This window comes from Pyxicephalus adspersus, chromosome 1 (assembly GCF_032062135.1).
Source record: "Pyxicephalus adspersus chromosome 1, UCB_Pads_2.0, whole genome shotgun sequence".
In the NCBI taxonomy this organism is placed as follows: domain Eukaryota; kingdom Metazoa; phylum Chordata; class Amphibia; order Anura; family Pyxicephalidae; genus Pyxicephalus; species Pyxicephalus adspersus.
Window position 1 is genome coordinate 74,147,540 of NC_092858.1, and position 27,069 is coordinate 74,174,608.

At 34.6% G+C, this 27,069-nt stretch overlaps 1 protein-coding gene across 1 annotated transcript in view; it reads right to left on the reverse strand.

The window, feature by feature from the left end:
- CFAP47 (cilia and flagella associated protein 47) overlaps positions 1–27,069 on the reverse strand; it is a gene marked incomplete in the record, with an annotated part of 209,882 nt that overhangs the window by 42,491 nt on the left and 140,322 nt on the right. Inside the window, 5 exon segments of the mRNA XM_072404123.1 lie at positions 5,927–6,083; positions 14,402–14,506; positions 17,868–17,979; positions 18,643–18,750; positions 21,147–21,322. Coding sequence (XP_072260224.1) covers positions 5,927–6,083; positions 14,402–14,506; positions 17,868–17,979; positions 18,643–18,750; positions 21,147–21,322 — 658 coding nt within the window.

Genomic DNA, 27,069 nt, shown 5'->3' on the forward strand with positions numbered 1-27,069 from the left:
ATGTGATGACAAAATTGATCAAGCAAAATAAAATAAAGGAAAAGGCACTATGTTGCTGCTGTTGATAAGGGAGACGTTTGCAGTTGCTTTTGATTGCATGTGTAATCAAGCTAGCATAAAGTTCCCTGCATTACACACAGACTTTGCCTTCATGACAACACTGATCCCATATTAAATACTTTTGTTTTTCCTTTTACAATATTTTCATAGAATCAAGAGAAAAAAAAATATGGTGGAGACTACTGTGCTAAAATATTTAGAAAAAAATACATACTAAAATCTTGGATATCCTGGAGGTCTAGAATCTATATGAATATATAACTGACATTTTGTCACACTCGGAGACAGGACCACTAGGGGGTGCTACATCTTGCACGGAGGTGGTGTGAGCCCTGAGAAGGGCCAAGGCGCAGAGTCTTAGCAGTAACCAGGTCTTCTCCAGAGCCTCCCTTGGTGAGGATGTTGCACTGCTGGATACTGCCAGGTTGCAGTCCTTGGGCACACCAAGGTGGGCAAATAATCATACCAAATCACAAAGCAGAAGGATAGTCAAGGAAGGCTAGGGTGGAGGAAGGCAGCAAGCAAGAGAGGTCAAGTCACGTGCAAGGGGTCAATTGCCAGGGATCCAGGAGACAGACACCAGTGACACAGGGGCCACTGCGGACACAGGGAACACAGTAGACACTGGAAGCAACAGGAGGCACAAGTGACACAGGAATCCACAGACAGGCAGGAACACTGGAACAGCACAGGGAAGTTGGCTGGGATCCAACAGACTGGACAAATAGGCTAACACAGGAGCTGGACAGAGGAAACACTAAATTATCCATCAGGTGTACAGGAACTAGCTCACCAGAACTAGGGGCTCGGCACCAGTGGAGACACATTGCACTGTTGGGTTAGCACAATTTATTTAATATCAATTATGTCTCACCAACAATAATGCTTTACCAGTATATACTGGTATATGTATACCCTATGTGAGGTCATCCTAAAGGAATGCAGCATATCCTTTAACTGGTATCCTTATAAGGTAAAATACTGGTTTAAGGGATGATCATTGGTCAGTACTGGTCAAACACTGGCCATTGTCTTAGTTCCTTCCTGAGTAGTTAAAAACACATTGCCATATCTAATTAACTAGTCTTGATTTGAACTAACTGTATGCAACATGTTTTTTGATCATCTGCCAAGCAATTACTTTGGAAGACTCCTTGGATGAAGGCAACTCACTTCTGCAGCTAAGTATTTTTGTTATATTTAATTCTGTTACTGCATTGTTTTATCTATCTGTCTTTATTATTAAATAGTATAATCTTTCAAGTCTTTGTGTTATCTCTCTTTGTACACTTCAAATTCAACCCATCAATATTTGCATAAACTGTCACAAATTATATCTGTGACATAACACTTGGTACCAGGAGACGTGGGGTTTGATGTGTGCAAACTAGAGATAGTGATGATAAGATTGATAGTAGGAGAATTTTATTGTGTTTGTGCTAATTTATTATTTTAGTTTTATTATTTTAGACTGCACCTGTTGAACTGGAAGCACCTGTGATCATGACAAATTATATCCGTGACATAACATGCACGAACACTGAGTGCAGTGTGTGAGCTAGCTAAATAGCCAGGGTTGGTTAAGAGGCTATTTCCTGATTGGCCAGCAATTTAGACGAAGCTTATAAATCTTGGGAATGAAGGCAAGCCCAGAGTCCGAACCGCTCGCATGCACAGGAAAAAGATGCCTGCGCTTTAGAGGGGAAGAGGTAAGTGTGACATATGTACTCATGAGGAGATAAAACTAAAAGTATTAAAAAGAAAAGACAACGGAGAGCAGAAGAAAATGAGAGAAAAATGCAAGGGAATAGAAAGGCAACCCAAGGCAGGATCCAGTCAAAATCAGAACAAAATCGACTAAGGTCATGGTGTGATATAGTCAAATATTGGAGACTATACTGTAAGGAATTTAGCATGATGGGTATCCAACACTATAGAAGTCAGATTCTTATTTACCATATTGCCTTTTAATTTACAGATAACTACTTGAAAGTTAGGTGAAGGATTGTTCCAGGGATGTGTTAGGAGTTTGTTTGTGTCACCTTACCTGGAGAAGCCTTCAGAGGTTCCCCTCAGCTCATCTGTCCAGGTCTCACACTGGTATTAATTGCACTCTGCACTGTGTGTGCTTTCTGCTGTGCTGTAACAGCCATGGCAGGAATGCTAGCACGAGTCACTCATCTCAAAGGTGGTGGCCAACTACATTATGCTAGTACTTGGTCCTGTGACTTTGCATCAGCTACTTACTGCAACTATTTTACTGCCTGCCCTGACCTTCCACCATGGATACTGACACCACCTTGCCTGCCCGCAACTACTGCTGGGATATTGATGCCTCCTTGCCTGCCGCCTGCCCTGAATTTCAGCTTTGGATACTGATGACACCTTGCCAGCCACCAGCTTTGACTTACCAGCTGGATAGCAATGTCGCCTTGCCTGCCCTAATCTTCTGCTTTGGATACTGATGCAGCCTTGCTGTGTGTTCTGTGACATGCCTGAAGCTCTGACTGACTCCACACAGAAGCCTACCTCTTTAGGCTCTTTTTCTTGTGACCTCATGTCATCTTACAGCAAAGAGCCCAGTAGTCACTAGGGTTACCGGTACATTGCTCATTGCGGGGTGCTCTGGTGAAGAACAGGTGTCACTTGGACTCTGTATCCCATGTGATCCTGCCCTCCAATAAGAGCAATATAACAGCTTTGTGGCACTAAAGCCAATGTTTTTATGTAGGCTTAGGGAGTGTACAGATTGGTTTAAGAATCTTTTTTTTTTTTTAACTGACATTTCCTCTGCACACTGTGGACAGACAACATGGCTCAAGGCTCTATCTCACAAACTCATCAGAGTTAAGGAAAAATCAGAATGAGAGAATAGAACCCAATCTTAAACAAAGCCAGCAAAGAAATTTACTTCAATAGCGTTAAAGCTGAATTATATCTTTACCTTTGTGTATGCCATAGTGTCTCAAAAGCTCAGTCAACTTATGTGGCTGCAACCAGCACTGACCTGTTCCTTCCTTAGGAGCCAGCCTGTCAGAGAAACACCCCTGATTTTCAGAGAATATACATGGAGCAATACCACCCCCAGAACTACATGTCACAATGGCTCTTTCCCTACACACATTGGCCCTGATTTATTAAAGTTCTCCAAGGCTGGAGAGAATACAGGTTCACCAGTGAAGCTGGGTGATCCAGCAAACCTGGAATGGATCCGGTCCAGGATTGAAAACATTTGCTAACAAATAGCTAATTGCTTGATTTTAGGAAATCCATTCCAGGTTTGCTCAATTACTCAGCTTCACTGATGAAAGTGTATTCTCTCCAGCCTTGGAGAACTTTAATAAATCAGGGCCAATGTATATGTAACTCATTTACAGTCAAGGCAGCAGAATCAGTGCAGCGGAGATGCCATTATCAGCATGAGAAGAATGAAAAGGTGAAAATTTGAACTTTCTGCTTGCACACCATACAAAAAAAAAAAATCAGATTTGAGCTATAAATTTTCCCATTCTGCTTACTTGTAGTTAGAACATACTATGACAGATAAACTTTCTTTGGATGTTTTTGTGAAGAATTTTACATAAACATGAAACATAAACATACTATTGGATTGCAAATACACATGCTTGATATACATATACTGCTTTATATATATATCAATACACATAAGATTAGAAAAAAAATCTTGACTTATACAATTTTTATCTGATTTGGGGGCAATTATGTGATGACTATCAGAGCCTTTACATTAAGCATAACTGCCCCAGGATTAGATTATGGAAGCAACTGGATGTAAGGTTCTATAATTATACAAAATCGGATGACATTTCCTTGTCTTATTACAATTACACAAAAATCACAAGAAGAAAGTTTCTGAAAACAAAACAACTTCTATGTGACCTCTAATTTAATCACGTATTCAGGTCTTGCTACACTCCAAGGTATTTGCACCCATGCTGCCAGTCGCTTATTTATGCCCAAGTATGCAGTCTTCATTCTTTATGTTGAATGAATGGTGTCTTAGCAGATGTTGTTCCAAAAATCTATTAAAGGAAAGCGAGAGTGAAAGCCTAGTAATACAAGCCCTAGGACTTCCCGCTGGAGAAATTAGTTCAGGGTTGTTTGGCACATTTTTTTTCAGGAGCTGAGAAGAAATTAAATTAAATTAAACTTGGTGGGTGAAAAGTTCATGCTTTGGTTTAACCCCTATTATTTCTTCTATACCTTATAAAATAAAACATAAGTTGTAGAGGATAAATAACAAGAAAATTAACAAAAAAAGTATTTCACTAAATATGTAGGGCAGGCAATTTGATATAATAGGAAATAGTCATGTAAAATTATCTCAGAAAAAAACTTTTACACAGTCAAAACGTTCAGAGCATTTAAGGAGAAAGAAAATTTTTTATTTGGTTTACACTTAATGCCTCATTTGATAACATGGTGGGAGAACAGCTGCCAGCCAGGTATAAATTTCCTGTGGTTTATTTTGACTAATGTATTTTAAACCCATTTGTGATTGGCTGTAACTAAATGTCAATGTATTGTACCATTGTTTACATGACAATATTACTTAAAATATTTTTTTTACAAGATTTGGATATAATTTTTCAGACATATTTTTCACCAAATTTTATTGGAACAAACTCTGTTTCCTGCTTTTAAATGTTTTCACTTATCCAGAACAAGAATACCAGTAACACGTTTCAACATGTTCCTTAAACATATACTACACACTTATTTAAAGTCTAACCCAAAGCAAAACCCTAAAGACCATTGACACAGACCCTCACTTTCATTCACTGCACAAAATGTATCCATTTAAGGAGTACTGTTTCAGTCTGCTGAGAGAGATTATAGATTTCTCTCTGCATTGCAAAATACATTGTGAAGAAAGAAAATTAGAAATAGGAAGGTGTGAGAAAAAAAAAATAGATTTCCATAACAACAGACTTGCAACACACATGAAGTTATAGGTGCCATTGTATTATTGTGGCAAAACGGTAACATCAAAAATATGGCCCCATAAGAGTCTTTTAGCCCCTCCAGTGCCAGAAGCTATGGATGACCAAACAATTTTTGCTTTATCCATATGGGCACAATGAGCAATATAACTTCACATTGGCCTTAGATATGTTTTTTAATAAAATATTTTATATAAAATGTATAATATCATGTTTATTCAAATTCATGTTTATGCAAAACAAATCCTCATTTGGTATTCAACAAGTGCCATGCTGGCCCATACTTATAAAGAAAACTAGACAAAAACATAAAAGGTTGCCTCTACTTATAAAATGCTAGTTGCTTGACTGTCAAATTGCCCCTGCTTAAAAAATGTTTCTAGATATGGGTTTCAGCACTATTTCTGACATACCTCATCTAAATATATTTTTTGAATCAGTGTAATGGGACCATTCTTTGAGTTTAAAGCATGTAACATATAAACAGCCCTATATAATTTATTTAAAACACTGTCTGTCTATAAATCAGTTTATTACACATACTATTTCATCTTTGATGTCAAGTGAAAAGAAAATACAATTATGGGAACTAATAAATGTGCAGCTGCTGCTTCTATCTGCCAAATGATAATGTCCTTTAACCCCTAGCAACTCAAACTACTGCAATGAGAACTTTTATCTGTATTCTTTCATGGCTATTAATTTTCATTATGATTTGGAGACAGTAAATGTATTGAGATATTCATCATTATTAAATAGTGAAGCATGCTCATTTTAACTATCTCATTATTATACTTCTAACCTTTAGCAGCAGTGTACTGTATTTAATTCAATTAATTCAATGCAGTTTTGAAATAATTGTACTATTATTGTTAAGTGGCAATAAAATGAAAATACTTTACCGGTTAGAATAACATCAACGAGAACATGTTCATTTGTGGGATTCTTAAAAGAGATGATGAGGGAGGCCAAACTACCAACTCTAGCACTGATGCTTGCTGGTTCCAAAGGTTGAGGAATGAGGCCAACTCCCGACACCTGAAAGGTCCACTCTTCAAGCTGTTAAGATACAATTTTTAAAAATAATAAACACATCTAACTAAAGAAAAAAAAAGCTAAATAAGGTGTGCAGGATCAACTTACAGGACACTGTATATACATTTATAAATATTTAGCTCACAAAATAAAGTGTTTTTGTTGTGTTTTGCATTACTCCACAATCGCAGAAGGATATGCTGTACTGGAAGCTTCTGGTGATCTCTAGCTCCTCCCTTTATTCCAAGAGGGTTTTCACATATTTAGCTACTATATATAAAAACTATTTGGGCTATCAATAAGATTCACTACCCTTTACTTTGCTTGTTTTGTGCATTTGGCAAATGTTTGCAACATTTTAATGTCCAACTGAGCTTTTGGTTTAAATCAGCTAAATGCATTCCAGATGTATATAAAGCAGTGTTTCCTAACCTTTATAACATGAAGGAACCCATTGAAATAACTTTCAGGTCCACAGAGAACCCCTTTTATAATTACCATATACATAGTATACAGTTTGTTAGCTTGGTGGTTAGTAAGAAGAATGCCTCCTACTTTACTGGGTCGTGGGAAGGCTGCCACACTTAAAGAACATTAGTATCTGTTAAATTGACCTGAGAATCATAAATTGCTCAATGAACCCCTAGCAGCCTCTGGAGGAACCTGATCTAAAGTATTATACCTAGTCTGACCTAAAGTCCGCAAAACCTTACAGTTTGTTTTCTTTAGAAACCCATCACCCTCAGTAGAAAAGCCTGCCTTCTGCCAGCATAGTGTAGAGAAGGACTCCAGTTCTCTGTGTGGAAGTAGGGGCCTCTCTGGACAAGTCAGACACATCCTCTGATGGATCAAACCTATGGCTCTCTGTTTAACTTAAAGAACTATGGTTCAGCACTAGTAGATCCGCTAAATATATATTGAAGGTTCCACAGACATTCTAAAGCATAGGCATTGTATTCAGTAAAGAAAGATATTATTTATCTATTTTTTAATGAATTTGCTTAGACTTGCTTTACCACACAATGACATTCTTACAACAGAACTTTCTCATTTACACATTCTCAATAATAGGATCCTTTAAGACAGGGAGTTGTTACCAAAAGCTCTAGTTAAAGTACAGTGCCTAACGTAAGGACACATGTAATTCCACTGTTGGTTATCATTTGACATGTTTAACCTATTAAAAACTTTATCAAATGACTCCTGGCTGGCTGGAATGACTGTTACAGAGATCATGAGTATTCTGTAGCTTATTAAAAAAATACTAAGCATTTCTATATGGAAATTATTGCATTGACAGAGCAAAAAAAAAAAAGCTCAGAAAATAGTTCTGTATGTCAATACTTAAAATAAATCAGTTTGAAGTTTTCTGGAAAAAGTTTATAAGAATTACTTTTGGGTTTGTCAGCTGGAGGAAAAGTGATCTTTTCATAAAAATGTTATTATTTCCAGCAAAGGGCATGTTAGCTTGACATATGAGGATGTTGCTACAAATATATATTTTAGTATTTGCTTTACATTGATTTTGGCCTTTTTGTATTATCTTTAAATGTCTTTTCCAATTATTTTCAAAAACTCATTTCAAGCAGATACAAAACTGTCAGTTTAATGAAAAGTGTTAGCATGGCTATGAAATATATGTTATGACTTTGAACAAGTGATATTTTTTCCACTTCAAGTTAGTAATTGGGCATTCTGACTCCACATGCATAGAGGTGCAGTTGAAAGGCTAAAACCTTTCACAGCTAGTGGCCTTGTACGTATTAGCTTTTGTGGTCTGCATAGAATGAGAGCAACTGATCAATATTCTTTAACAGGTCAGTCCCCAAACAAAACATGAGTACTGGAGCATGGCCTAGCATTTACTTTGAAACAATATACAGCGAAAGTGATTTTACATTTTAAAGAAAGCCAGTGTTTTTTTCGCAGCTGCACATAAGGTATTCTGATGTGTTAGATAAGTATACAGTATGAACCATGTGTTATTACCTTATTCTTGCCTTTTCTAGGCTTGTATTACCTTTACATAAATTAATCCACAAACAGTAACTGTTTTTCCATTGCACGTGGCTTGTAATTGCTTGTAGAATTGACATACAAAGGTAAAGAGTTTTACAAGCAGTGCAACAACTACAACCTTATTCCTGATGGCCAGTGTGAGGTAAAGAGGTAAACTATCAAAATTTCAAAGCACAAGTCAATTATCAACCTAAAAACAATCTAATGATCACCTTGGCAGTCACTTATCTTTATATCAACAGTCCCTGACGTCCATCAATTCAGAAACAAAATCTACCCAGGCAGTGATCCTAACAAAACTGTAATCTTGTAAACCATTTTAACTATATTGTGTAAATTTGGCTATCAATATGGTTAAACAAGTCAGCCATAGATTAAATAGCCTACTTTAGAAAATGAGATGTGCCAGGTGATCTTTCATTTACCATGTATGGGCAACTTTAAGCTAAATCTCAACTAAGGATAAACAAAATGTTTTGCCAATTTTTTTTCAAAAAAGTATTTTTGCAGCATGTTTATAGATTTTGTCTACCAACTTTCAAGTCAATTGCAAAGTCCCTGAAAATGGTATTTTTACTAAAACCGATAAAGGAAGAGGGGTGCCGTCAACTAGACCTAAGACAGCAGATCACAGATTAAATATATAGAAAATTATACAAACAATTTCAAAAACAAAAGCACATTTATCTATATGTTACCTCCTATTTACACATGACCTATTTGTTTTTTTTGCACTTTGAACATGTTCCTCTTAACCCCCCCCCCTGTTCAGGATTTTGCCTGAAAAATTATTTCATTGAATATGGATTGTAAAATTAAGGAACACTCTCCCTTCATTCAAATTGCATCTAAAATGTTAAACTGGTTTAATATTTAAATACAATAATAAAAAAAAGGCTGTGTGACCTACAGTTTATGCCTACAGTATCCCAACACTAAGCATCCATATCCATTTAATAGCGGATGCAGTCTTTTGAGGTCAGGTGTATACTTATTCAGCTAGTCAAATACTATTAATTCTGCCTTACCTATTTCACTTTTAGGGTGCCCTTGCTAGCGGAAAAGAGCATTTATATGTGTAAACTTCTTATTTATAGGTTGATGTGGCCCTAAAAGCTATTTGGATGTTGATGAAAAATATACATTTTTTTAATGAAGACAAATATTAAAAGGAATAAGAGCAAAAATTAACATTTTAGTTCTGCTAAAAAGCTAAGTGTATAGGTCTATGATCAGTTGACATCATTATTCCCTACTAAGTAAAAGTAATATAATATGAAGAACAGATTGTTGTTTTTGGATGCATCTTTGCCCTTTTTCAGTCCTCGTTTTCAAATAAACTACACAAACAGCTAGTTCTTGGGTGAAGACAGCACATCTCTAAAGATCTTCTTTGCCAATTTCATTAAGGATCAGGTGCAAGAGAACAGCAAACATCTAAACAATCTTGACAGATGTGCCAGAAGCTTATGGGCATGCCTGGTATGTTTGTTGATTGTATCATGTTTACTGTGTCCACAACTCCCTAACGATGCCATCTTCATAATTGGAGATTTGGAAGCAGCTGAACAGAAAATCATTTACTTTCTACATGATGTCATATAATATTATTTGTAAACGGTGTTTAAAGATCATTATCAAAATATGTTGTTGAACATCACATTTATCACATTTCTAAATTTGCCAAGAACTTCCAGTGAAGATCCTAGATATTATATTGGAAATACAAACAACAATGCTTTGAATGTTTTATCTTTTCTTTTAAATAAAACATAAAATGTTTGAATGAGTGATTTACCAAAGTATACTGATTTACTTTTTGATATGGTATATTTTTACCCTGGATCTTGTGTCCCTTGTCAGACTAAGATTAACAAATTTTTGTGCTTAAAATTTCAAGAATAGAAAACAATATTGTGTAGTTAAATTTGAATGAAAAGGTAATAGTGGCTTTTTGTTCCAGAGAGTAAATTAAAGAACATTAATTGAGAAAATAAATTCTTAACTAAAGGCCTATGGCTTACTTTTATATACTTTTTACTCCTATCCTTCTAATATAAGAAAGGTCCTAAATTATTCTTTTTTGTATATATTTGCAAGGCCTCTGATCAAATGCCAATGCCTTATCAGACATGATTCCTAGATCTATCTCCATACAGACAAGAACCTGCTCTGCCTTGAGGGTTAGTTGCACCATCTCGGCACACAGGACCTCAGGACCCCGGATAGTCAACAAGGCAGACAAGTCCACAGTCACAATAATGACTATGCAAAAAGTCCAAATCGTTAAGTGTACAAAGGTCAGAGGACACAGCTAAGGTCAGACACAGAAATAAGTGATAAAGCAGGTGAGTTTTGGAGTTTCTCTGTGGTAAACAATCAGAGGGTCATGCGAAGTAAGGGTCAGCAACAAGTATCAGAAAATATTACACCCACAGAAGGACAGGAACTGAACACTATCACAGGCAGTGAGCATTTGGACTGAGCCTGCATAAGTAGTGATACTAAAAAATGCACCCTGCGACAGGAAGTGCCCACGTTTGTCACCAGATGTCTCAAGATCGTATAGAGAGGTATCAAAATGTGCCCTGTGGGCCAATAAGCGCTTTAAGGGTCTAAGTTTAGACCAGATGATCATTAATTTGCAGTTCACCTTTTGCAGCCTACTTTGAAGGGTGTTTTTTTTTATCTGTATGATGGTTTCTTCAGTGTTCCCAGAAACTTAAATAATAAATTATGTGCTATAAGACCCTAGCATCGAAACCAAAGGGTGAAGCAGACTCATATATTTAGGTCAGCTAGTATAAGGTATGGCAGGATACTAGTGAGATCAGATCAATTAAGTGGTCAGGTCTAAGACCTTGAATGAAAAGGGATCTAGGTAAACTGAAAACAGAATGGATTTAGGAGTGGTAGCATCAAAGCTTTTGCACTGCCTTTGCACTGCCTTTGCACTACTAAAACCCAGAACAGAAGCCTGTTGTGATGATGTAATAGATTCTAGCATTCGTGTGCCAAAAATGTTGAGGTTATTTGTGCTTACAACAGCAACTGAAGACAGGATAGAAGGATGATATAATAGGCAAGAAAAAGAGGTAATTTTGCAGAACAGACACATATAAATAATTTATATATAATGTCACTATAAATATCTTTTACAAAACATTGCATGTTTGTTTTTAATTCAGTAACAACTTAAAGCGTACCTAAACTCAGAATTTTCACCTTACATAAAAGGGTAGACAATCTGTTTGTTTGTGTTTTTTTTTTTAAGTGCAACACCACCCTCCTAATTCTCGATCGCCTAGGTGATCGAGAATAAATGGAGCGCAAAGCCTCCCAGGATACCTACGTCACCCATCCCTGGAGGCTCTTGGGTCCTTCTTCTGCGCAGGCCGGAGCATCTCAGGCATGCGCAATAGGAGCCCTTTCATCAAAAGGGAAAACATTGCTGATCTCATGCATGTGCAGTGAGATTGGCAAGTTTTTTCCAAATTTACATTACCCGTTCTCAAGCCTGCGTCGTGTGACATAGGAAGAAGAACACGGAAGAAGAGGAGAAGATGGCAGCACCTGGCTCGTCGGCCAGAAGACAGATACCGGGACACTCGGGAGCCGATGGAAGAAACCTCCCAACAGATCGACTGCTCAGCGGGATTGAAGGTAAGTGAGAATTTTTTTTGTTTTGTGTAGTTTTGGGTTTACTTATTCTTTAACTTAATTGCATAGTCTATCTCATGATAATTTCCTACAACAGAAGTCCAATCCATAAACTTGTACCATAGGTTACTCAGTAGGAAAATGTTACTTTTTTATGTGGACATCTTATTAAAAAATATATTATCCAATATTTTTTTTACACAAAGCCCTATATTAACTCTCAAATGTATTTATGTCTGCTCTCCTCCATAGGAACCATAATTAATTTCAGTCATCACCATCCTAAAGGCAGCAGTTTTCAGGGGAGCATTTTCAGGGGAAATAATTTGATCAATAGTTTTTTTAAATAATTCTTAAAAAACAAAATATGCCAAAAATAAAAAACATGTCTTTAATAGACTGAAAAATTAATGGTTAAAAACGAAAAATACATGATAACAAAAATATTGCATGCTTTAAATTTTATGAACTAAGCAATTTGTGGTTCGTTTAGGAATTAACACACCTCTCCCTAATTGTTTCTAAAAAACTTATCATAAGGCAGAAGGTAAAAAAATATACTTAATTCACCCAGAAAATGTTAACGTAATATAGGGAAATGTAATTAAATGTTTAGGATGTAAGTTTAACTTCCGGATTCTTTTCCACACTGTGAAAATAGATTTTATATTTAAATGTAAAAGGTGATCAGGAAGGAGGACCCCAGATCTTTATTGTGAAAGTTTTTTCATGCACTTTTAAGGCAGAAACAAATGAAGCAGATAATAACTCTGAAACGTTTTTCTCAATTCAGCAAACAGGCACAATCAGAAACAGTTAAAGCTTACCATAGAAGAACTATCATTAGCTGATTTTAGATTAGTCAGCTACCCAGCTATGAGATGGCTTAAATTGCTAGAACTGTCAGTTCAGATACATTTAATCAGTGAAATCAAGGGAAGAAAATCAATGGCATTTCCCTCTAAGGTTCAAAGTTGTTTCAGAAGCTACAAAGAGTAAAAAGAATATTATATGTCATTGTTAAAGATAGCTTTCCATCAGCTCCTAAGCATGTATGTTACATTTGTTGTCCTTTCACTGTCTGTGCGGTTAACCAGCTACAATAGGTCACTGTCATTTGGGGGGATTTTGTGCTGTGAAAAGGTGATAGGAAAATCCATAGGATAAAAATATTAACAGCAAGACATGGACTAAAAAGGTTATTATTGCACAAAATTGTAATTCAGGGCCACTACATTGCAAAACTGAATGACATAACAGATAAGTATGTAACCAAGTAAAAAAAAATAAACCATGCATTATTCTCATCAGTATCAAGCCACATTGTGATAAACTGTTGATCTGTCATAACATATAATACACACTGTAATGTCCTATTCCATGGAATCAATATATTACCTGTTCTACTACCCGTGCTACTACCGAGCATCAAGTATACCATGGGGAGCATAATGCAGGGCATCACCAACTTCACTATAACTATTATTGATATTAATATTCTAAAGCACACAAAACATCAATCAGGTTGTATAAATTCCCATAAAAATACCTAAAATTGTAAGTGTTTGGAGACAATAGGGTAGGGATTGATTGGACTAGGTGGATAGCCAAGCTAATCTGGAAGCCAATAATTGGCTATTCTCAGTTACAGTCAGAAAGAAACAGTTTCTGAATAGTATCCGGACAGGTTCACAATACTTTTTAAAACATTTTTAAATAAGTACCTTAAATGGTTAAACAGATCGGTTGCACCATTATCCCACTCTTACCTCACTAACCGCCAACCAAAAGTGTGCCACACTCACAACTCTTCTTTGATTTATTGAGGGCAAAATATAAGCTTTCCTAAAAGTGAGTTAAAAATGACGCAACCTGCATAATGGCTGCCACTAGTACTAACTGTGCTGTGAAATAGGGGGAATTGTGTTTTTTCACAGATGACATTATTTTAGGACATGGTATGTAAGATAAACTATATGGGCAATAAGCAGTTAGGAGAATGTTTTTTATTTAGTTATGTCAGGCTGCAATTCCACTTAAATTTTTAATAAAAGCAACATAATGCCTACAAAGCATATACCAGAAGTATGCAGACAGTTCATATGAATGAGAATACATTCTGAAATTAAATGTATACCTACAATATCAAAGAAAGTGCCCTAACACTGTAACAGAACCATCCCTAATGAGCAATTGTTAATTAATTCAAACTTAATACAATTGCTCAAATTCATTATAACAGATGATGTTGGTAAGCCTAGTGCCAATTAAAAAGATTGACCATAAAATAAATGTCCAATAACAAATATAGGGTAGTTAGAGTTGCAGGACACATTCACATATGTATTATCAAACTATGCCAGCAGTTTTTAGACTGAATGCTGACTTATATACTACCAAGTAATGAATAATTATTATTTGTAGAATGTATGGTAGAAAAGCTGACAAGTACTCACATGGGTTATTGATGACTCTACTATTAAATGTGATGTATTAGAGAGTTACTGTTGAATACCTTCAGCTGACCTGACTTAAAAAATGTTGTGCTGTTTGCAACAATTGTATACATTGGCAATTTTCCTCCTAATCCCAATGTGATACATTTTAATATTGGGTAAATGTATATAATTATGAATATTATTTTACACAATGTAAAATCATACCTGTGGGTTTGTAAAGATAATGGATGATGTATGATTCCCTTTTCCCAGGGCTGATGGGCAGAATTGAACTGGTACTTCAATAGTGGAACTTGGTGGTACTAAAACCTGGTAAAACAAACAAAAAAAGGCAATCATTCTTTACTGGACTTGAAACTCTGCAGAAGTATCTTCAATGCTGATGATTAATGTGCTGTACTAAAGCTGTGTGCACTGTGAGCATTCATGGTCTGTTACACTGTTAAACAATTGTAAATCTTTTTATTGAGGACAATTACTTCAGTAACAAGCTTGGTGTTATGCTAAATAGAATGCTATTTACAAATTTTGGTTGCTCGTCTAGCTCAATGGGAAAGTTGGAAACAAAATAAGAAAATGTGTCCCCTTTTAAAGTTGAAAGCAATAGCCACCAATAGTATTTTTTATCTGTAAAATAAAAAAATGGTAATTTTAGTAAATGGTAACTCAGTTGCAATCTACTTTCATGAAAAAAGAGAAAGGATAGGCAATAGGTATTTTAAAGCACATAGCTTGTACTGGTTCACTACATTCAGTAGTGGTGCAGCGTTCTAACCATTTTATGTGGTATCCAGGCACGAATCAATTATAGAAGCTCCTACATTTATCGAAGATTTGACTTTTTACAGCTCTTTTTTAGCAAATAGGGGTATCCATTACATGTTCCTAATACAACAGAACACAACCTGTAGCTCAAGGTATGAAGCTTTTAATTATTTGCATGACTTAATATTCTCACTTTGTCCGGCAGAAATTGTCAAAACCAACAAAAGATCAGTTATCTTCAAACAGAGATTTATGCCAAATTTTCCTCAATGTGCCATCATAAACTAACCACAGATCATGGTTTTATCAATACACAAAGCCTTGGCCATAGACATTTAGTACTATTACACCTAGAGAGAATCAAGAAAGCTTGAGTGTTACAGATCTACAGATAGTCTACAGATTTGCCAAGCTTAAAGCCCAACTAAACCTAAATGAACAAGGCGAAGTCTATTAGTGATCAAGTTAATAAAAAACATAAACAGTGCATAGAGGTAAAGTGATTGATAGGATACTGTTTTTAGGGGCAAAATTGCTTAAACGCTACATTACATCTCATTTCTTTTCATCTTCAAATTTAGCCTGCCAATAAATGTGACCATTTGACAGCCGACCATAGCTACATAATGCTCTTCTGACTTTGTAAAGTCCAAAGATAATGCTTATAATTTTAGAATTTATCTCTGTCAATTTTGCATTTTGTTGAATCCTGAACTGAAATATATGAAGGCTGTGAGCATCTTGTGAAAATGCTACATGTAGTGCAAGATAGATTGCATTCTCTATCCAGTGGTATTTAGCATTTCGGAAGGTGAACAAAAATAACAATGAGAATTAAAATCTCTTTAAAAATTTTTTCAACTTAGGAAGATCATACAATTGGATGCACGTGATTATTTTTGACTGGTATATATAAAAATAGAAAATGTGATCTGTCTTTAGAACAGAAGAAGGTAGTGTTATCCATAACTCACAATGTCTTGAAATTTATGGGCTGTAGTAAATTAGTTCATTTATTCCCAGCACATATAACAATTTAAATGCATTAAGGGGTCAGTTATGCTTTAGTAAGTCAAAGCAAAGAACGGCTAATTGTTCTGGAACTATAATTCCCAGTTTTGGCCCGCAACTAAGTTTTGAAGAAAAGAAAGTGAATAGAGCTGACTTTTCAAAGGGCCTTTCCATTGTAATGCAATTCTACTGCTGATGACATTTTAGCCTCTGCTAATGAACCAGACATACTAGGCAGCACTGGGGATATTTTTAACTCTCCGGACAGTTCACTTGCAATATGCAGAAGTTAGAAGTCATGATAATTAATTCAAATCCATTTCTATGTTAATGACTTGTGAAACAAAAAGTGAACCTAAAGCAATATTCTGAGAACTGTGCAGCAGGATAACAAACATGATAAATCTTATGCACATAAAGCAAGTTGGAATAGCAATGTTCCAGCAAATGAGCCATTAGCCTGGTAGAACGGGATGACTACTTTCTGCAACCTGGCAATAATCTATGAGTCTAATACGTGGTGATACTCAAATTTCTTGTATAAAATTATGTAAATGTGTCATAAACAGAATAAGAAAAAAGAACGGTTCATCTGGTTTCTTTCAAACACGCATTTATTTTCTACATCTAAATAGAAGGCTTTGAAAAGGGAAATAGCACTAAACATATAAATGAATATAAAGGCTACTCCAGAAATGAGTAACTAGTTTTAAGCTTTGGATTTGAATGTGTACATACATTTTCTTTTTACAAAAGTAAATTAAATTTCTAAAGAATATATTTTTCCCCAAGCATACTGTATTATTTTGTATAGCCAATGTTTTTCTTATGTGAAGATTTAAGTTGTTTTGCAGTTTTGTCTTGCAAAAATCCCTAGTGGGTTGCCAAAATGAAAAGTGAAAGCAAACAGCAATAATGCTTTTATAACTTGGAGTTCTGATGAGTGTTGCTGCTTGTTCACAGTGTGAATTGTATGATTTCTGAGTGTGAAACAGCAGAGTTCAGACAAGTGCCTTGTATAATATTAGACACCTTCTGTTGCATTGACCTAGATAGCCTGAGTGGCCAGTAATGTGCTTAAAAGTCAATTGTCCCCATTCCAGGCTTAGGAAGTTGCACTGTACCTTCACCACATCCATTTTACTAGAAAATGATTCTCTAGTACGTTAGCTTTTTCAAAAAGAAGGCCCTGCTTTAGCTTGTTTATTCAAATACTAACAAAAATGTCCATGCATTGAATAGTCAGAGGGCGCTACTTTAGAAGGCCAGTCTATCAACATAAAAATAGGGCACTGGAGTGCATGAGAAAAATGTTGTCAGCCGAAAAGACAAAAAAAGATATGGTGGGAAGATGAATGGCTCATCCAAAAAGAACCATGATACAAAAATTGACAAGTGAGAAAAAAGTTTAGATTACTTGTGATGGCAATATCCCTCCTAAAGTTCTCAATGGAAGGTTTTTAATATATAAACTGTATAAGGTAATATGTGCTAATGCAGGATTCTATTGTATGTTTTAATCTTCCTCTATTTCAGCTTAAAAATAAATATAGTAAGCAAGATAACTTTAAAAATTCCGCAACATTTATTATTAGTCCCGAGAGATAAAAGTGTAAAATTCACAAAGACAAAAGGCCAAAGTTTATAGAATTCTATTTTTCGGTAGTGTCACGGTCTTAAGCAGCAAGTTTCCTTTTTTTTGTTTACTTCTTAGGATGTAATTAATAAAATTCAGTTATCAATACAATACTGAAGGGCCAGTATTATAATAAAAAAACACTATGATCATGCTTTCTATTGGAATAACGTTAGATGTTTACAGCCAGTTTATAAAAAAAAAACTCACAAAATGGGAAAAAAATACTGTTAATTTATTTGACTAAGCTTAACCTACCGGTTTACTGTGATCAATTTCCACTAAGAAATGTTCAGGATTAGTATTAATAGTTTGTAGCTCAAATGTTTCTTGAGTAGGGTTACACAAGGAAATACTAAGACGAGTCCACCTGTAAAATAGTCAGAAATCAAATAAAAGTTACATGTAGTGAGTTTAAATTTCTTTCTTTAAAAAAATAAACAGGCTAACCAAATAATCATATAGTACTGTATTTTTTATACTAAGAGGAATACTAAATATCCAGTATGTGTAGCAATGTTTGCTACTTCGCACTTCTGTGTTTTCCCATAGAGATAGGAATACATTTTCACCCAATTAGAGACAATAGTGACATTTATAACTGAACAATTCAGGTTAAAAAAAAAACAAAAACAAAAAAAAACATAGGGCATTTCTGTCTCCTTTTTCTGTAGTCAAAGTTTTAACATTCTCATGTTTCAGACAAGCAGCTGTCAGAGATGCCTAAGGTTAGGTAAATAACAAAAGCACATGCAGAGGGGAAAGCAGAAGCCTGGCTGTGTTTTACGTCTTGTCAAAGATAAACAGCTCTTAATGCCATTCTGTTTTAAATATAGTGTAGTTTTCTGGTAAGAGAGGGATACAGTGTTAGTGTTAAAAATCATTAGGCTGACAAGGCGAAAATGTACCACCTACAACTAAGCATATCAACAAAGCAGTTCAAATGCTGAAGGCTAAAACAATTGAAAGTTTATATAACCAAGGTCAAGTTTAACTAACAATATTTAACTGAAAATGCAAAAACAATACTAACTTTCCAAGTTCACAGGCCACTTCAGGAACCCTAATTGGTGCAGGCTTCTCAGATGACATTTGTAATTCATACCAAAATTCTCCAAATATGTCACATTGGAAAATCACACTAGAGAACAAAAACAGAAATTGAAAATAGGACTTGTTTACAACATTCTTGTTTTGAAGACACTGTCAGATAATTGCTTCATTTGCAAGTTCATGTTTAGCAACCTTCCAGGGTAAAGAGGCAAATATGCTTGCAAAAGCTTCCACCACAGTTCTTTGATGAATATCTCAATATGTGATTTAGCACAAACAAATGATTAACAACTTGCTTTAAAATAAATGGGTGTTTCTTTAGCAAGAAAATTTGAAAATTTGATCCCCCTATACACAAAGCATCTGCTACTAGCAATGAAGTATTGACTGGGATTGACTTTTAATATTATTGGTACTTTAACCACCAAATTCACAACCCAATTTTACAAATAAGTTTCCTGCTTGACTGGATGTTCACCTTCTTAGCTTTTTTTCTCTCACTTCTTATCACTTGAAAACATATTACTATAAGTATAGAGTTAAGAAGCAACTATTGCCTGTGAAACCTAAATGTAGCTGTGGATATGTCAAGCAGCAAAATACAGAGAATAATGTTCATTATTTATATGTGATCATCTTTATAGAAGGAAAGAGTAACTAAGTGACAGGGAACTGGATAAAAAAAAGGATAAAATAATAAAAGTTTTTATAACACTCCTCTACTAAAGGTTAACTTTGCAAAATGAATTTTCAATTAGCTTAGTAAATGGGGTAAAGTTGTGTTTTACTTTTATACCCAAAAGTGTGCAATTGGTTTAAACATAGCCAAAAGGCAATATAAATTAATCAGCTGAAAACAAGAAACAACAACATGATATTTTTCCAGCTGGAAAATTAGGTAGGTTATCTACTATGCAGAATAAGCATAAAATACTTTTTACTTAGAGTAGAAATGAAAAAAAAAATCTCCAGCTGACCAGTTCATTGTGCTGTAAGTAAAAATTATGATTAGTGTAATTAGAACCTTTGGGTGTATATCCATGCAAATAGGAAAGGAGAACATACTTCAGCTTTAATGATTGGAGTGCTTTCTATTTTCATCTCTGCTATAATTGGAAACATATCTCTTGATTCTGACAGTTTTATCATGTAGGCTTCACTGCCTTTTTCAAAATGAAAAGATTGAATGCAGCCCTTTAAATGGCATTGTCACCCTTTGATGGGCACTCTTACAGGACTACAAGTCTTCATCAACAACAATTGGTTACTGGCCCAAAAAAGTGCTACTTTACCTCTCTTCGCACAGCCCTTGCTCTAAAGTAAAAAAACAAGCTATGAGACCAATACTAAAATCACTATAAACAGGAATTTAGGATCTTTATATAATTGCCACCTTTATCAGTTAGTGCAGGGGTCAGCAACCTTTACTATCAAAAGAGCCATTTTTCTCCTCTTCCACTAAAAGAAAAATAGTCTGGAGCTGCAAAACATTACACAGCTTACAAACTTTTAAACGTTGTAATCTTTTTTTAATTTTACCTGTTACAACAACAGAATACAACAAACAAAAGTGCAGTGTGCATGTGTAGGCCTACTTTGAAAGGAATTAAACACTGAACTATGTAGGCCTTTTGGAGTCCTGTAGACAAAGTAGACAATTTGACAAATCTTTACATGCTTTCCAAATCTGGAAAGCATTTAAGAAATAAAACAACGGTTTTGATTGATTGAATGAAAGAATAATGTGAAGCTTTACTTAAGTGGGATAGTTCATCTTTTTTTATTATCAATTATTTTAATTAAATTCACTGTGATCATGATCAAATTTATCTAATTTATATGATAATATACTTATTTATTTAAATGTATGTTTATCATGATTCATTATCCCAAGATCAATGCATAATTTATCACACAGAGTAAAACATGTAATTTTAACAGTTGAAATGATTTTATGTGCTAAATTACTTATTCAGAATACATAGACATATGGAGACATCCAGAGATACATAAAAATACATAAAGATACAGTAAAATCCATATTAAATCAATAAAATAAATGCATTGGTTACCACAATATAAGAAACCATTAATGCTATAGTAACTCCTCTTACTAACTTACCTTTAAAATAAGGTCCTATTTAGTAAATTCCCATTTTACTTTTTTTAATATTTAAACTCATTTAAAAATATCAGGGCTTCCTTTTCATACTCAGCCTATTTTCCTTGTAATGCATTGATTACTAAAATAACATCTATGACAAGATCACTTTACCCCCAAATTACACGTAGTAAATCATGTCCTATAGACAAAATTTTGATGGAAAAGACACAAAACTTTTCTGCTACATGCATAAAGAATGTACACCTTTTCTTGTGTTTTGTGTCTGAAAAAGTCAACAGAACTGCAAAGTGGTTTGCTTCTTCCAAGAATGGCGTGGATTTCACATCATGATATGCATTCCATTTTATTGTATGACTTACCTCCCACTGTAAACCCCTGTTTTGGTTGGGGAAAATTTAGCTACATAGGGGAATGTTTCTCTGGGTTGTAAAGTGAATTTGTAATCACCAGTAACTCCATCACCAGCCAGCAGAACATGGAAATGCAGGACCTCTTTTGTTGGGTTAGTAATAGGAATGTTTATTCCAACAGTTTTCTATAAAAATAAAATTAAGAATTTCAGAAATTCTAAATGGAAATAGTGCATTTACTGTTATCTTTACAAAAAAGACATTATTTGTGAAGGCTTTTCAGAATATAACATTTTCACACTTATTCAATAGTGAATTACAGTGAATTTGAAATGAAAGGAAATGAAAAGTTTCCTTAGGTAAATGATGTGGGTGGTAGAGCACAGGAGATTATTTCCTCCATTGACAGTGTCCCTCCATATAAGAATCATTAAATTATCACCATGGTAAGGCCATGGTCACATCAAGGTCCACTAATAAAATGCTATTAACTAAAGCATTCCATATTTTGCTAATATCTTTATCATTGGTAAACAAGCATGTGATTGTAGTTGTCATGTTATCCAAAAAAAATTATTTGATTGCTTTATTCAGCTTTTTATATGCTTTGATGTACAACAGACACATTCAGAATACTTCAAACTGTCAAACTGTTAAAATGAATCCAACAGCAATTGATATGGCTGCTTATTTAATGAAATATAATCTCCAAATCCAATGAATAAACTATTATAAAATAATAAAAAAATTTGTTGCATGGAGACCAGTTTTAAGGTTACAATAAGCTGTAATCATAAAAACATAATCATAACGGCCTTACATTGTGCAATTTGTATGTCGGTAGGTGACAAATGTTTATATATGAAAACTAGTCATGTACGGCATACTGTAATATTGATGGATTTGTGTTGACTGTATCAGCAGTGAGCCTGTTAACTGTCAAGTTTGAAAAACCAGATCATTAGTTGTAGACTGGCATGCCAGCTTCATGCTTGTACACTGACTCATTTGGGACTGGGTATGAAATGACAATGCTGTCATAGAGTGTTCATGAATAAAAGGAAAACTCAACACAGGAGAGAGCCTCTGCATAGCTCAACATGATTTATAAATGCAGCAATCAGGATTCTGGATCCACTGGGGGTCAGGCATTGAGTTGGTGATTTATAGTTGTTCATTCTCATTATTTGAAATCTTCATTACATTTATTTTATCAGTAACAAACACTTTTTTTTAAAGGAGAACACTAGGAAGCACTAGTTTTATCTAAAATGTTTGCCAAGCAAAATCCCACAGTTCATTAAAAATATATAACAATGCTCACCTACTGTTTGGGGTCCAAAAAGGTCAAAGATACCAAAAATTAGACTAAATAAACATTCTTTTTAATATCCATTGTTCTTTTATTTTCTTGTATGTGATCCTTATTTGTGTGTTGTTTTTTTTGTTTTTACTTTTTTTGTTTTTGTGTTACTGTTACAAATAGTGTAATTTAATAGGGCTAATTGGGGGGTGGGGCTTTGTTTGGCTTTTCGCATAAGAGAAGCTTAAAATGGTTGAAAGTAATGTCTGAAACCCTCAGAAGCCATTTACAATCCATTGCATCCTTAAAAAAACACCATAATTTATATTTCCCCATTTACTTGAATATATTTTACTTAACTTACAATTTCACTGGAATACCAGATTTTAAGATGAACATCAGGAAACTAAAAACTAATTTCATTCAGTGCTAGTCTGCAGCAATAGAAATTCTTGTAATACAGATATTTGGGTTGCTTGCATTTACCAATGTATATCCTTTCCTAACCCCAGAGGGAAACAATAACAGGATAAAGATTTTTGATTAGAAAAAATGAATATCTGCTCAGAAAAGGGCCTGTGGAGGTATGTCACAAGAATAGAGGAGCCACGTGCTATATTTTATACTTCTGACGGTATGCAAGGGAAATGTAACAATAATTGACTCCATTGTTTAAAAAAAAAAAGGAAGAACAAGCATCTAGGTCCACTATAAATATTTGCCACTGCAAAGATCCATATGCAAAAATAGGTTATCTTTCATTTCTTTTATGACTATACTTTTTTTGTTTACTCCAGATGAACTGTAGAGCTAAAATCAGGACCAGGACTTGGATTTATTGTGTACTATGGGGATCATTGCCGATCAAAGTGTTGTATCTTGCATATTTGAAAAATAAATAAACTAAAGTCTTGGTAGAAAAGAGCAACTGCAGCTGAACAAAGCTTTACTTTTATTTTTTTTTAAATACCTAGATGATTAATGTCAAACTTATGTTTTGAGGTTCGTTAATAGAACTTTTAAAAGCATTGTCCCAGCATTTCATAAATTGGTTCTCAAAATAAAAGTCTTTGAATAGATTAGAAGAAACTCATTACTAAGTAGAATAAAATAAGTCAACATGGGGCTTGAGCTTAATGATTAAAAACAGAAAAGTCAAAATTTCCTACTGATGAAATGCAATTTGCTGTCACAGACTAATGAATATATATATATCACTAATGTTACACTATTTCCTGTACATGCCTCACATCTTCTTAGTAAGGTCCATATTAAATTAAAATACTGAATTGCAACTGAACACTACATTCCAACTGAAACCTACGTAACAAACAATTCTTTAATAAAACACAGCAATGTACAGGACAAGGTCAAATACACTAGTGGAGTTAAGAAGTTCTACATCCATTTCCCAGCAGGCGTTCCATTAAAATAAAGATGGATGAGACCAGATCTCACACATACAGGGAGAGATGTGTTCCTATAAGTCTTTGATAACAGAGCTGGTTGCAAAGTAGAATCTCAAAGCTCAGTGGGATTCTTTTCTACAAAGATTTAACATTTTTAAATGTCATACATACCTCAATACTTTAATATTAAGCAGATAGTTTTAAAAAGGCAGTGCCTTTATACAAAACGCCATGCAGGGTTTTATGGTTAGTTAGTAGTTAAGCATATGGAAAGGTCAGTTTTAGCAAAGATTGGCATTCTTCAGCTTTATAATATACCCTTTAAATTCAACAATTTATTAAAATCAGTATTATCAGAAAAGATTCAAAGTGAACAATGCCATGGCAGGTAACCCACAACTGTACACTAATGTATTCTATCCTAGTAAACCCAGTTATTCAAATGTAATAGTTTTTAATAAACTTTTATTTAGTAATCCTGTAATGAAAGTAATTGTTTGTTACCCTATTACCCTAGTGGCAAATGTTCTGTCCCTGAATGTGACTGCAAAGACCCTGTATATTTGAAGCACTGCAATAAAAAAAATGATACGGAAGAAGGTGAAAATGGCTATGTTTATACTTCCAAAGGAAAATGAAACTTTTAGCAGTCTGTGTTTATTTGTACTGTAAATAATCTATCATCTGTACACTGGAATCTAAGACACAGTTTGAAAATCACCAAATACCTTTTTATTGCTTTACTGAATAGGTTTAACAATATACTGTGCTTGTCATGTAGTGATATAAATAGCCCAAACAGCTCAAATGTACGCAGTACAGGAAGGTGGTTTAGTGTTATGTAAAGCCAATAAATCTTTAATTGGTGCCCTAACTAGTGATAGATACTTTCACTATTATTGCTGTTTGTCCTAATGATAGGGGGTCCTTTGCAATCTCCACATCAAGTTATGTCAAGGTCCCATGCAATCTGTTGGGTTCAGGTTTGATTTGGTCCAAATCAGGTTTGATTTGGACTTATTGCTCTAATGCTGTAACTTCAAATTATAGGGCCCTAAAGTAAATTTCATTAGCTGTGTCCTGGAGATATGACTTGCTCATCTATAATTGGAATTTTTACGATTTAAACCGTAGTGAGACCCCTTTTTTTCTACCTATTAGTGGCAACGGCTGGTATGGATTTTGTTATGCCACTGTCTACCTAATTTTCCTTACCACCTCACCAAGCACCAAAGCTGTCATGATGGAGGAATTGGAGTAAACCACATACATATTGGGTAATACTTAGTATTTCTTGTTGTTTAGTTCCAAACAGAGCAGTGAAAATGCAAAGAAGGAATAAGTGTCAGGTTTTTGTACATTGGCTTTAATTGCTCTCTCTCTACTATACATAATATTTAATGGTAACATTCTTCTGGTTTTAATGCTATTATGTAAACTTGTTCCTACTTAACCATGCACGATAAGTTAACAGGTTTACCTAACTCCTCACTCCTAGCTATACCAATGTTTCTTTAGCTCCCCTGTTGCTATGTTTTCCCAGGACAGTGAAAAGAAGCCTACTTGTTTAAGCCTAAATTCACTCTTGATGTTGTTGTTTACTCAGGTCTAAGGACCTAATTCCTGCACCCAAATGAAACTGACTTTAGTCTGACCTTCATGCCATGCTGCCTACTGTCACTAAAAATCTAAAAACATCATCTGTCATCCAGAACAGCTTCCTTTTCGGTCTTAAGGGACAAACAGATTCACTGTGGTAACACCAAGGCCAAGGGTCCACATTGCCAGAGACAATAACTGGTTGCTCAGGTGAAGATAGCTGATTAAAGGTGTTGATACTTATTGTTCAAGTCCTTGAGTCGTGGCTAAAACAAGGAGTAAGTTGTCCTGAATAATTCAGATGACAGGAGTATTTCAGTGCTGCGGGTAAAGACAGAAAGCTGATTGGGGGCCAAAGAGACTTACATTAGATTTATTTTGCTCAGTGATCAATGGTAGACATGTAAAGGATGTTGGTCTCTTTGTATTTACTATTATCATCATAATATATGGTTTGACTGTAATGTATACAAGGCTGTAATGTTTGACATTCTATACAAAAGTTCAAACATTTTAATGCTGTATACTGATTTACATGTTTGCTTGTGTAAACTTTTTAACAGTTTCTGTTGTACTTGTCACTTTATGTCATTGCGCTTTTTATGTCACATTCAACAGATTGAAGATTCATGCAGACAAACAATGTTTGCTTTATGCTCAGATTTTATATCCTTGTAAAAACCTCATGCATCTGTTTGACAATGTCTGCTCACAAACTATTCAACATCCTGCTTGGATTTGAGAATTATGTGAGACTGAAAACAAAACTCATTCACCAAAAAACACATTTTCATAGCAATTAAATCTTTTTTTTAAATATGTGCTTTATAAAATAAGGAATATACTAATAAAGTAATACCTAATAAAATTATATGTGTTTTTTAGAAACAATCGTAAAATGTGCATACTTTTTTGTTCAGCAGGTTCTTCTACTTTTCATATTTAATATTCAATAAACTTCAAAACTATACAAGAAAGACAGTTTAAGCTAGAAAATTACTGCACCAGAGCTAGGAAATTGGTCTTTTTTAATGAAACTTCAAAATACATGTTATCTCATACCAACATATGTCAATTTTTGTTTTTAGTGATTTAAATTGGATGAGAAACATTCTAGCTACACTCAGGAAAATAATGCCCTAATTTTCTCAACAATGCCATTTACATATATAAATATACACTAAATTGAATTTGTTTTATGTAAAAAAAAAAATTCAATAACCATCTCTCACACTGTTCTGTGCAGCATCTGTTCTGCAGATGCATCATTTATTTTCTTTTGGGATAGATTACATGTGCTAGTACAAAAGGCTGTGAAGGAGGAAGGACATATGGAGGTAGATGATGTATGCAGCTTTTCCAGTTATAAAGACTTATGTTGGAAGTGTCATAGTTTGATGAGTACACCTACTGGAATAGATAAGGAATAATCTATGCTACCTAGTAGGATTGTATAGACCTGTAAATAAATAGCAATCTACCAGATCAGTTCATTTTTTTCAAATAAATCAATTAAATAAGCAGGTATCCCTCTGCTGAAAGATTCAAGCGTTGTGCACCAGACATACAGGTCACTGCCCGCTGCAGACACCAACTGATTCATTCATTATTTTTGAGCCAG